Raw genomic sequence first — 12,945 nt, forward strand, 5'->3', positions numbered from 1 at the left:
CAGGATGTGTATTTCCACATCCCTATCAGTCCTTCACAACACAAACACCTTCCATTTCAGTGGGGCAAGGTCATTAGCAATACAGGGTTTTTCCCTTTGATCTTTCTGCTGCCCATATGTATTTACAACATTACTATTGGTGGTGACAGCACATCTAAGGTGACTGATTCTACACATACTCTCCTATTTAGAGTAGAGCAATAATGTCACCCTTGTGCAAAATCTCTCATGCACTCCCAAAGGACACGACTTTTCAAGGCAGTTCAGTAGGTCAGTGCTAAGTAGGAGTGAAAGGCACTTGAAAGGCAACAATTACTGAGAAGTAACTTCTCTCTTCTGAAAATCTCATTGTATTATCACCAGTAAAGTTCACCAAAAGAAATGTGATGATAAAATACAGAACTTTGGTTGATTAAGCCTAACAGCAAAGATTTAAGAACCACCAGTCCTTATCCCAATTTCTGAAAATTCTCAATTCCTTTATGCCATTGAATTTTTTTCCCCTTAGACTGTAGGGAAAATAAACTTGGGTTTGTTTTACAGCCGGATATCTCTTCCCCTTTCCCCATTGTGTGTATGACAACAGAAATGTTTAACTCAAATGTACAAGTATACACACCAAACGAGGAAAAAAGAAATTTAGATTATATTCAATACTCAGAAACCATCTTAAAGGGTTTGATCCAGAGTGGATAAAAATCAATGATTCTTCAAAAAAAAAAAAAAAAAAAAAGGATTTTTTTTTTTAATTTAAATTGGATTGTTTTGATAAAATGTTTTTTGAGGAAAAAACCTATCTAAAGATAGTTTTAATTAAAATACTTTATAGCCCAAAGATATCTCATTATGGAATAGGGATTATAAATTCTAATTCTATAGTATGAGACAATATGTTCATGTAATGTTTAAGAAAAGTTTTATAAGTGAGTTCTAATAGTTCATGGATTAGGGACTCAACCTCATGGGGTTCCAGGAGCTTCTGTATAGATTATTTAGGTTAATCTTTCTATCTACCCAATGGGACTCAGTGCTCAGTCTACAAGATACCATCAGAGATACTTAGTTTTGCAGTTTTCAAACTGTGGATTTGTGTCTCCAGAGAGAACATGCTTGTTAACAGCAAAAATGTTTTTAAATAATATATAGAGGTGAGAAATAGTTAAATAAAACTATTTAAATGTCTGTCTGGTGGTGAGCTCCTCCTAATACAGTATGGCAAGAAAATCCTCCAAATATTAATGATTGACCTGTTAAACCTACTGACCGCTACACTTACCTACATGCCTCCAGCTTCCATCCAGGACACACCACACGATCCATTGTCTACAGCCAAGCTCTAAGATATAACCGCATTTGCTCCAATCCCTCAGATAGAGACAAGCACCTACAAGATCTCTATCAAGCATTCTTAAAACTACAATACCCACCTGCTGAAGTGAAAAAACAGATTGACAGAGCCAGACGAGTACCCAGAAGTCACCTCCTACAAGACAGGGCCAACAAAGAAAATAACAGAACACCACTAGCTGTCACCTTCAGCCCCCAACTAAAACCTCTCCAGCGCATCATCAGAGATCTACAACCTATCCTGAAAGATGATCCTTTACTCTCACAGATCTTGGGAGACAGACCTGTCCTCGCTTACAGACAACCCCCCAACCTTAAGCAAATACTCACCAGCAACCACACATCACTGAACAAAAACACTGACCCAGGAACCTATCCTTGTAACAAAGCCCGATGCCAACTCTGTCCACATATCTATTCAAGTGACACCATCATAGGGCCTAATCACATCAGCCATACCATCTGTGGCTCGTTCACCTGCACATCTACCAATGTGATATATGCCATCATGTGCCAGCAATGCCCCTCTGCCATGTACATTGGCCAAACCGGACAGTCTCTACGCAAAAGAATTAATGGACACAAATCTGACATCAGGAATCATAATACTCAAAAACCAGTGGGAGAACACTTTAACCTGTCTGGCCATTCTTTGACAGACCTGCGGGTGGCTATCTTAAAACAGAAAAACTTCAAAAACAGACTCCAACGAGAGACTGCTGAGCTGGAATTGATATGCAAACTAGACACAATCAACTCAGGGCTAAATAGGGATTGGGAATGGCTGAGCCATTACAAACATTGAATCTATCTCCCCTTGTAAGTATTTTCACACTTGCTTCTTATCAAACTGTCTGTACTGAGCCATCTTGATTATCACTTCAAAAGTTTTTTTCCTCTTACTTAATTGGCCTCTCAGAGTTGGTAAGACAACTCCCACCTGTTCATGCTCTCTGTATGTGTGTGTATATATATCTCCTCAATATATGGTTCACTCTATATGCATCCGAAGAAGTGGGTTGTAGCCCACGAAAGCTTATGCTCTAATAAATTTGTTAGTCTCTAAGGTGCCACAAGTACTCCTGTTATTTTTGCGGATACAGACTAACACGGCTGCTACTCTGAAACCTGAAATTGGAGATAGTTCACCTCCCAATGACTTCATAAATAACGGCTTCAATTACCTATGGTAAATGAAATAACCAAACAATCATTTATTTTCTGATATAGCTGTAAAACTAATCTGAAAAGTTTTCAAAATAAATCACTTACAAAATGTATAGTGTGTACCTTCTAAAAATGAAACCTACATCTATCTCTGAGTTGTGAAGAATATGTATTAAGGTTATAACAACCAACAAGAATGTACTTTTATGTAGAAATCCATGATTAAATCGAGTCTTCCTGATTTAATCATTGAATCATGGATTTAAATCAAATCCACCCTGGTTTGATCCTAGAGAGAGAATATATTTCATTGGACCAACTTCTGTTGGTGAGAGAGACAAGCTTTTGAGACACACAGAGCTCTTCTTCTGGTCTGGGAAAGGTACTCCCAGTGTCACAGTTAAATGCAAGGTGGAGCAGATTGTTTAGTGTAATTAGTTAGCACATATTCTAAGGACCATTCAAGGCAGGAGTGGCGAAAGCTTCGTATAAGTGGGGGGGGGGGCACTGGCAACGGAACTGTGGCCCTGTGCCACCCCTTCTCCCCCAGGCCCCACCCCTGCACGCTCCTTCTCCCTGAACCCCTGCCCTCGCACCGCGTCTTCTCCCTGCGGCCCTGCCCCCACGCTGCCTCTTCCCCCAAGAGCCTACCCCCTCTCCGTCCCTCCACCTGTCCCTCACCCTTATGGCCCTGTTCCAGCACCCTTGATTCAATGTAGAATGATCCATTAACACCTCTGCAGTCATAGGAGAAAATGAGGGGGTTAGTGGGTTACAGATTATTGCAATAAACCATAAATCCAGTGTCTCTGTTCAGTGCATGATTTTTAGTGTCTAACTGAGTAATGAAATTTAAGCTCCCGGGCTTATCTTTTGAAAGTGTTGTGCAGGTTTTATTTGTGAATGAGGACTGATAGGTCAGACATAGAGTGTGAAAAGTGTTCCGCCACACATGATGAGATGTCTTATCATTTTCCTATGCGAGTTCATTAGAGAGCATAGTGTGATTACATGGTTTCACCCTCATTGTTTTATTGAGGCATTTAGTTCACTGGATGAGGTATACCACATTTTGATATGTGTAGGATCAATGGATTTTGAAAGGTGTGTTGTGGGAGGGTGTTGATCATTGTAGCAGTGGAGATAAGTCTGCAGGTTTTGCATCTGTTCTGGCAGGGTCTAGTGTTGCTCTGAGTTGGTGTGTCTTGGTCTGTGGGGAGCTTGCTTCTGATGATTAGCTTGGAGAGGTTGGGGTGAAAGCCAGAAGTGGGAGTTCAGGAAAGATTTCTTTTGGAATGGGGGTCCCCATCGAGTATGGGTTGTAGTTGTTTGATGATACCCAGTATAAATTCCAGTGTGGGGTGGTAGGTGATAACTAGGGGTGTGCAATCTATTTCTCTGGTGGGGTGTCTTTGTTTGGAGAAGGTGGTTTTAAATGTGTTATATCCCAGACTTTTGCCTCTTAGCACTTTCTGTGACTGTAGATAACAGATTTCTTGGAGTGTTTGAGGTGGTTACTGGATCTGGGAAGGTAGGGTGGTGATGCATGGATTACAAAATAAATCACTTTAAAAATGTATAGTGTGTACCTATATAAACCTTTGTATAAGGTTTTTTGTGGGGTTCCATTGTTGAAGCTGAAGGTGGTGTCCAGGAAGTTGATGCTAGTGTGGGAATGTTCCAGAGAGTTTAATGGATGGTGGTGGTGATTGAAGTTGTGAAGGAAATCTATGAGGGAGTTTAAGCTCTCTGTCCAGAGAATGAAAATATCATTGATGTACCTCAGCACATCATTAGTTTTGTAGTGCATTTGTCCAGAAATTCTTCTTCAAGGTGGCCAATGAAGAGGTTGTCATATTGAGCAGCCATCCTAGTACCCATGGCTGTTCCCATGGTTTGGACAAAGTGTTTGTTGTTGAATGTAAAGTTGATATGGGTGAGGATGAAATGGAGTTTGGCAATGTGTTTGGGATGGATATCTGAGAGTTGTCCATTGTCTTGTAAATATTTGAGGCAGGCAACTACGTTGTCATTGAGAGGGATGTTGGTGTATAAGGAAGTGACATCCATGGTGGCAAGGATTGTGGTCTGAGGGAGGTTAATATTGTGGAGTTTGTGGAGGAAGTCAGTTGTGTCCTGGAGGAAACTGGCCCTTTGTTCGGTAATTGGTTTGAGGATGGTTTCTCTGAGTCCCAATATTTCTTCAGCAAGAGTGTCGTGGCCAGATATGGTGGGTCTGCCTGGGTTCCCTTGTTTGTGTATCTTGGGAAACATGTAGAAGGTCCCTTGGGTGGGTTTGTGGGGGATGTGTTTGTAGAGTTTCTCTTGGAGTTGTTTGGGAAAGGATTTAATGATATCCTTAAATTCTTGGATAAATTGTGATGTGGGAGGTCTTTGAGTTCTTTAGAGTAGGTGGTGTTGGAGAGTTCTCAGTTGGCCTTATTAACATAATCATCTGGGTTGAGGTTTAATCCTGTCAGTTAATTACAGTATAACAAAGAGCTTTATCTAATTGCCATGTCATCAGTTAGATCCCAATGGAAACTGACAGTCTAACTCCCTGGTCTCAGATAAAGTTCTTAACTGCACAGCTGGATTAGACAATGCTGACAGCACATGTGTTAAATTATTCCTGAATTGCTGCTCTGAAGTTTGACTAGCATTTCTTGGGAAAGATTTGCAGGATTTTGAAGATAGTCGGATATATACGCAACACCTTAAATGAGGAAGAATATTTCTATGTAGGGCCACACTATTAGATACTATTCGTCTGGTAAAGTGAACATCTATCATCCTTAATGTGACTCAACGTTGTTTTTACTGTTTCTTTGTGGGAAGGTGGGAAAGCATTTTTTTAAAGTGAAAAGTCATATTTCTATCCACAAGTAATCTTATAATAACATAGTACTTTTACGTTCAGACACATATTCAAAATGATATATGTGATAACAGTATGCCAGTGCATTAAGACTGTTTAGCTGAATTATTTTATATCTTGTATCACTGATATTTGAGTAGTCATTGGTTAATCCAAAATCTGCTAATTTCAGGTCAGCAGTTTACATACATGATCTGTAGTTATGAGTTTCTGAAGGGTCATGTTGTAATACAGGGTTTATAACAATCATGTTCTTCAATTCCTGCTGATGGAGAACTAATATTTCTGGTATATTTCTGTTTAACGTTTTAAATGTCCTTATTTTATACATATTTACTTTCTATCTCTCCTGCCAAATTTGGTTGCCTAAGTGTAGGTCCTTAAATCTGTATTTAGGCACCAACATACTAATTTACTTGCCTACATTCATGTGTAGGCATTTAAATCGGCACTTACGATAGCTGCCAAAATACAAATTTGGTTCCTAATTATAGACACAGAAATTTGAAAATTTAGCTCTTACTCTGTGTTTTGGATGGAGAAAATTAACTGTTCGTAATTTATGTGTAATGATTGTTAACCTAGTTTTGTGAATATATCCATACGAAAGTAAAAATTACTAGAAAAGTTGCGTTTTAAAAACGTACACAAGAGGTTTAGTTTTCTAATCATTTGAAGTCTTGATCTGTAGCCTAATTTGTAAATACAATATATTGCATGCAAGTGTGAAAAATGGATAGTATCCTCAAATGGCATTAATAATTACACTTCAAAAGGTTGTTTTTCCTGTTAATTACATTATTCCTATTCAATTATTTAAAGTGTATAGTGTAGTAGATTATGCTGCAGTTCATCTTTTTGAAAACTGCTCTTTAATACTTTCCGAAGTAACTGTCCAGTCTGTAGAGGTCTTGAAAAGATAAATGGGCGAGAGGGTGAGAGAGAGATCATAAAAGACAAGGACAGAAGCTACATTGAAATGAGCCTGAAAGCAACAGTCCCTGTCTCTGCCAGGCCCCTGATCAAGATGGACAGGCAGAATCGGTTTTTCTCTGTCTGTGCATGAAATTAGAAAAGGGTGAGGGCTTCATTAGACTATGCGAAATTCTGAGATGAAAAATGCACAGTTCAGTTTTTTGGTTGCATAAACTTTTTCTTTTTCTTTCCCCCCCCCCCCTCAAAACGGAGCCCAAAACTATTCCTCAGTAACTAGTAATGGTACAAATTTCAGGGTATGCTTTTTTTGTTCAGCCCCTTTTGAATTACTCGTATGCACAACACTTACAAATTTTGCTAATGACAAAGAATTTTTTTTCCCTCTTCTTTGTAACTCAAATAACTGAAAGGTTGTGCCTCAAGTTTTCCAAGAGCTTCACCTTTGTGTTGATATCAAGCATGTGTTTGTCACAAAAGTGAATATCTAAGAAAATCACGTGAAATCAGGTGGAGTCTGAATATAAGAGAAGGTAAAGGGTAGAATATATTGTAGCAAGAAGATTTTATTTGTCATGAATTTGGGATTGCCATGTTAATTATAATGGACCTAACCACTAGTGGGTTATGCAAGTGATCCTAAATGCATGTCAAGAAAACCTATATACCATTCCTCACCATCATTTGTGTATGCCACATACAGGAATACTATTTTTAAATGTTTTAGCTAGTCTTATAGTTGGTACTTCTCTCTTCATATCCCTCTGCTTGTAAACATAGGATCCCTTATTACCTGTTAGCCTTGCAGATGAAGAAGAAAATTATAACTAATAAAGCTGTAGAAATAACTAAATAACTTCCCCACAAATAATAATTCTGCAATTTTAAGAACTAGTATCTTAGGTCCGTAGCAAGTGCTATATTGTAAGGAAGAGATGGAAATCTTTGATTCTAGCCCTAAACAGACATGTAGTACTTCATATTAAACCTGCTGCAGCTGAATAGTGCCTGTCCTGTCCTTCAGACCAGTGTAACTTTGGCGGGAATGTCCGCATTTGGGGGAAAAGGAAACTAATCTCGCACAGCTATTTGAAGTTATAAGTAGTCTTGCAGGAGATTGTTTAATGCACAAAATGCAGGTGAAAGGCCCAGTAGTGCAAAATAAATGCAATTCATTGTGTAGCCCAGAAATTGTTATTAATCTGATTGATCTTTGGCCTCCATATTAATATTACTTGTATTGTTGGTACCACAGAGAATTTTTAAGTGACAAGAATATTTGTGAAAGAATTGATTTAAATTTGAAATGGGTGTGCTTGAAGCAGTGACTGTTTTACTTAGCTGTGAGGCTGGAAAACTAACATTTTATATCTCCTATTTTTATTTTTAAATGCATCGGGTTTTTTTAAATTAGTGAAGTAGTGATTTTCTCTCTGTATCAGGAGAGGTTATATTTAAGAGGGGTATTTTTGTTTGTTTTCGAGGATTTTTGTGGGGGGTAGAGGGGATATTAAAGTTTGGGCTAGGTTAGAATCTAGGATCCCAGACATCATGATGATGATACTTAGCTTTTAGATCGCATTTTTCATATTTAAATCTCAGCCCACCAACTCATGTGTCCTCCTTAGTTCTTAGGCTTCTCTCTTCTGTTTGCTGGAATGCAGCCCCAAACAACTTATCTCTTGGAACCAGACATTTTTGTTCATACCCCTCAAACTGAGTGGAGATAACATGATTCAGTGGCTAGACATTGGAGCTAGACATAGTCATACTAGAAGTCAGGCACATATTTTTACAAGTTGGGTTAATTATCCTTTGGAAGAATTTAGCAAAGATTGTGGTGGATTCTCCATCACTGACAATTTTTAAATCAAGAGTGGATGTTTTTTCTAAAAGATATGCTCTTGGAATTATTTTGGGGAAGTTCTATGGCCTGGTTATACAGAAGGTCAGATTAGATGGTGGTCTCTTCTGGCCCTGGAACATATGAATATAAGAATAAAAGATTTGGCCCATTTTTTTAGTTTGAGAAATGGCGCTGTTTCTTATAGTTTCCATCTTAGATGGTTTGAGTGAAATTCCTATTTCCAATTTGGTGTGTCAAGTAAGATACCTCTGCCATTTCTGTACTTTATGCTTCTCCATTTTCACTGCTAATCCAGCCTTCTGGATTTGGTGAAATACTGCCTTCTAATGGGCAAGATGTGCCTCTCATATTTGGATGTCTATGGTAGTGTCATCTAGCTATTCCAGGGCAAACTCACTCATTCCTAGAGGTTTCCAAGTAAAGTGGAGGTTGGTGCAGATGGCTTTCAGTCATTAACTTGACAGCTCTATAGACCAGTTGGTTTGCTCTGATGTAAACTTGACACGAAAGGTAAAAATTGCTCTAATCATGAATTTATTTGATAATAGAAGCAAGTGTATTCATGGTACTGTTGGTATAAATGCATGTACACAAATAATGAGTAACCTCATTTATGGTAACATTTATACTTATCTCATGGGACATGGTTTTTGTGTCTAATATGTTAGGTAGAAATACTCTAAATTTGGTAAATTATTTAATATGGACACAGTTTATTAAGCGAGAGAGTGAAGCTGGTTTCTGTACATTAGCTATGAACATGTTCATTGTAGTCCATGTTCACTCTAGTCCAGTGTTATTCTATTGGTTTCATGCAGAAAAATGAGTTTCGCTTGATTTTATAGGACAGTGACTCAAATGATCATTTTTGTCTAATGTGATTAATCTTTTGGGGGGGGGGGACAGACTCTCAAAAGTATACAGGGAAATAAAAATTTTGCTATCAGCTCAGACAACAGAATTTCAGTAACAAATGTGTTCTAAATAACTTGTTGATTTTATGCTAGGAGCTGATTCCCTAAATTAACCACTTTCTGCAAGTGAAATGTCTGATTCACAATGGGTTGTGGTTTCCTATGGGGTTCAGAGAGACACACATAAATAGAACCATATTCCATTTGAAGGTAGTATTGAATCTCACTACAGAAAGCAGTGGTGTGAAGTGAATCAAATAAAGTTTGGTCCACTTTACTGAACAGCAGTACAGACGCTAATGAAACTGATTTCATTATGAGAGAGCTGATTTATGGGCAAGTTAAAGGCTTGTCTAAGTTTGAAATTGCTAATTTTAGTAATGGCACAAGGCTTTTTTTTTTTTCACTCTCATGTATGCTTTGACATTGCTGTGGTAACATTGCTGAGGGTCTGATGGAATTCCCTCCATTTCTTTTCACAGAGGGTGATGAGACAGGAGTGATGGATAGCCTGCTGGAGGCCTTGCAGTCAGGTGCTGCTTTCCGAGACCGGAGAAAACGGACACCAAGGCCTAAAGGTGAATATTATACCTGTTCATGTTACTTTCTAAGGAATTATGACATAGAAAGACATTTTTGCTTAAAAAATGTATCATGAGTGCAGTGTGCTGCAGGCTAGAACTCCTTAGAGTCCCAGCAGCATGCGTAATCTTCTCCTTGCAATGACAAATTTCACAGAGATGCTCATTCCAGTTGGCTGATGTCAGTACCACTTTGCAAATCAATGTACTGAACTTAACATAGCCTGATTGTTATGACAAGACTCTTCTATAGAAACATATGTGCCTTATCTCTTTTGGGTGTATAGTAGCATAATTAAATCGGAAGAAAAAGTCATAACATTCTCCATTGAGTCAGATACTTTACTGCTTTGCTCCCAGAAATATTTAATCTGAAGGGAAAAAAATCTACTTGGCAATATGGTTACACCTCTGAAAGTTAATGGATGATTGTATTATGTTTCTTTTCTTCTCTTGCTTTTACAGATATACTGCAAAATCTCAGCCCAACCAATCAGAGGCCTGTTCTGAAAGCTTGTAACCATGGTAATAAACCATATTCATAAATTGCATGTTCTTATCTCAGCTTATCCTGTTGATCTGTGTTTTCTGAAGACTGCTGTGATAGTCCTGGTTTTCTATATCATTTGAATAGTGAAATAAAGTATTGGGACCTAGTTGTTAATGTTGCATCCCTAAGCTATCTTTTCAGGGTACTTTGCTGAGCTAGTCTAGCCTTTGCTGGCTTTTTTTATTTTAATTTTAGTTTTGTTTGCAGATGTAGCATTTAAATAACCCTAGAAACTGTTAGTTTCCGCCCCGTGCCTCAGATGGATTATGAACTGTGTTAGTAGAAGTGGACTATAGGGGCACATATTTTAACCACTGCCAAATATTTATAATGTTGAATTAGAGATTCATTGGTATTTACTCCATTTCTTTTCATTTGTCATTTTTCTTGATAAGTAGAACTGCAGCTGGAGTTGCAAAGTGTCAGCAGGGAGTATCATACAGTACGGGTATTAATATGGTAACATAAGTGGTGTTGTATTAGCATGATGAGAGCAAATTAACAAACCATTTCACAGAAGACCTTATGATCGAATACTGTTCCTAATTTTGGCCCTGATCCTATAACCACTTAAATTCCATACATGAATACTCTCATTGAACTTAGTGGGACTACTCACATGCATAAAGTTAAGATCAGGATCAGGGCCTTTGTTTCTAATGTGTGACTTGTATGTTGGATAACCTACAAAATAATGTTATGTTAGCTGTGTTGTTGCTAAGGCCGAGAAGGCCAGACTTTCCTGTATTCAGTTACTGAAAACTAGTCCTCTCAAAATGAAGTTTGCATACTTAGTATCCATCTGGAAGTAAATTTTTCAACAAAATTTGTCAAAATTTGCCTTGACCACTTTTGAGTTGGTAAAATGTTTGCCACTTTTTGGTGAACAAATAGTTTAAAAAATAATTGCTAATGGAGATGTCATTAGTGCTTATGAGGAACTAATTACTCTGCCTGATTTGTTAAATGTTTTTGGTTTTCTTAAATAGTTATTACAGAAAAGAATATAGTGAACATGCAAAATATAGGTATTGTTTATAGCTTTGTTGAAGTAACATGTTGAGAATCAATTACAAAATTGCTACTGTTCACATACTTTTATTTGAAGTTTAATTTGTATATAACTGTGTCCAATAATGGATATGTTCAATATTGCTATTTTTTTCGGCCAGTTCTGAAGACTCTGTCAAAGAGCATAGTATCATTTCCCAATCGGGAGGGTTTTTGCAAACATGAGAGTTATTTTTTGTTTTGTTTTTTTAAACATGAAAGCTTTAAATTCTGCCGAATTTTAGTCTGACATAGGAGTCTGATAAGTACATTAAGCAGGAGGATGTAGCCCATGACTGAGTTTGATACTAGGATTTAATATTTTGGCAGGAAAGAACACTTGATACTCAGTCTTCAATCTTCAGTTTTATGTTTCTCCTGTAGTCACTTTCGCACTTGAGTTCTTGAAAGAAATTCTGGTTTTAAAATGTTGTCATCTTAGTTTTTCTGTTATCAGATTACGAGCAGGAAAACAAAAATATGAGCCCACTTTGAAGGATTGCCTGTTGGAGTAGCAAGCAACACATTTCAGGCTTGTTGACTTTTCTCACACTGTGCATTCAGTAGTTCTGTATCTGAGCTGAACATCGCCACCAAGTGTACTGCACATTCTGCTGAATCCACTCATTTCAATCCTGTTTGGCTTTTGGGCAGCAATGGATTTGGTTATTGTAACTTTTTTCTTTTAACCACTAACTGTTACCAAAAAGAATGTATCAGAATTTCCAGGCAGATGTGTTCCTGATATCATGCTAAAATCAGAGCTCATTTCTGTAACTAAAGCTGTTGAAGCAGTTATTCTGACCAAACAATTTAATAAAAATATAAAGGTTCACTTCGCCCCCCCCCCCCCCATGCAGAAGCTCAAATTGGACACCAGAGCTTTTTTTTTCTTTTCGTTTTTTTCTTTTTTTTTCTGTTTTAGCTATTCTTTGGAAGTTAAAGTGCTATAGGCCTTTTGGTACCATCTTGCCTTTTTTATAGTCTAAAATCTATACCTGTGGTAGAGGTATCAAATGCCAGTAATTCTAAACTGAAAGCAAATGTATCAGCAGCTTCTTGATCTTGCATTAATTAGCAATGTGCCCTGGATACAGCCTGGAAATTTGAATAGATGCCAAGGATTATATCACTGTCCTGTAAAAGTCAGTGGCTTATTTTGAGTTTAAAACAAGGGGGACCCTATTAAGTGCTAGTGCTGGAATATAGCACTTCGCTTGTTTGTCCCTGCAAATGAGGATTAACAGATTCACCCATAATGAATGTGCTATGTTTAATATGCATTTCAGAGACATACCTAGAATGAACTCCCTTTAAACACAGTGCAGTCAAAAAGAATTATGAATATAGCTTTGGAAATTCACCCGCCCATTCATTCATCCAGGGCAAGTAGGAATATGTATTGGCTAAGTATCATCAACTTTGGTATAATCTGAGTTTTTTTTATATATCCTTTTTGCATTTGTGATTGCTCATTTGGACAGTTATTTTACCAGAGTATAAAACCTCAGGGAGGTCTTCCTAAATCTGCAGGCAGCTTTAGTGTCAATATTAGCTCAGCCAAAGACAGCATCCACTGCTAAGGTATACAGTTCCCCAGAGGCGTGGGGGAGAAGGAGGCGGGTGGTCTTGGTCAGGGCCGGCTCCAGCATTTCTGC

At 37.9% G+C, this 12,945-nt stretch overlaps 1 protein-coding gene across 1 annotated transcript in view; it reads left to right on the plus strand.

The window, feature by feature from the left end:
- DIAPH3 (diaphanous related formin 3) overlaps positions 1–12,945 on the plus strand; it is a 437,750-nt gene that overhangs the window by 311,373 nt on the left and 113,432 nt on the right. Inside the window, exons 20-21 of the mRNA XM_065400973.1 lie at positions 9,589–9,684; positions 10,153–10,212. Of these exons, the coding sequence (XP_065257045.1) occupies positions 9,589–9,684; positions 10,153–10,212 (156 nt within the window). The remainder of the gene's footprint in view (positions 1–9,588; positions 9,685–10,152; positions 10,213–12,945) is intronic.

This window comes from Emys orbicularis, chromosome 1 (genome assembly GCF_028017835.1).
Source record: "Emys orbicularis isolate rEmyOrb1 chromosome 1, rEmyOrb1.hap1, whole genome shotgun sequence".
NCBI classification, from domain to species: Eukaryota; Metazoa; Chordata; order Testudines; family Emydidae; genus Emys; species Emys orbicularis.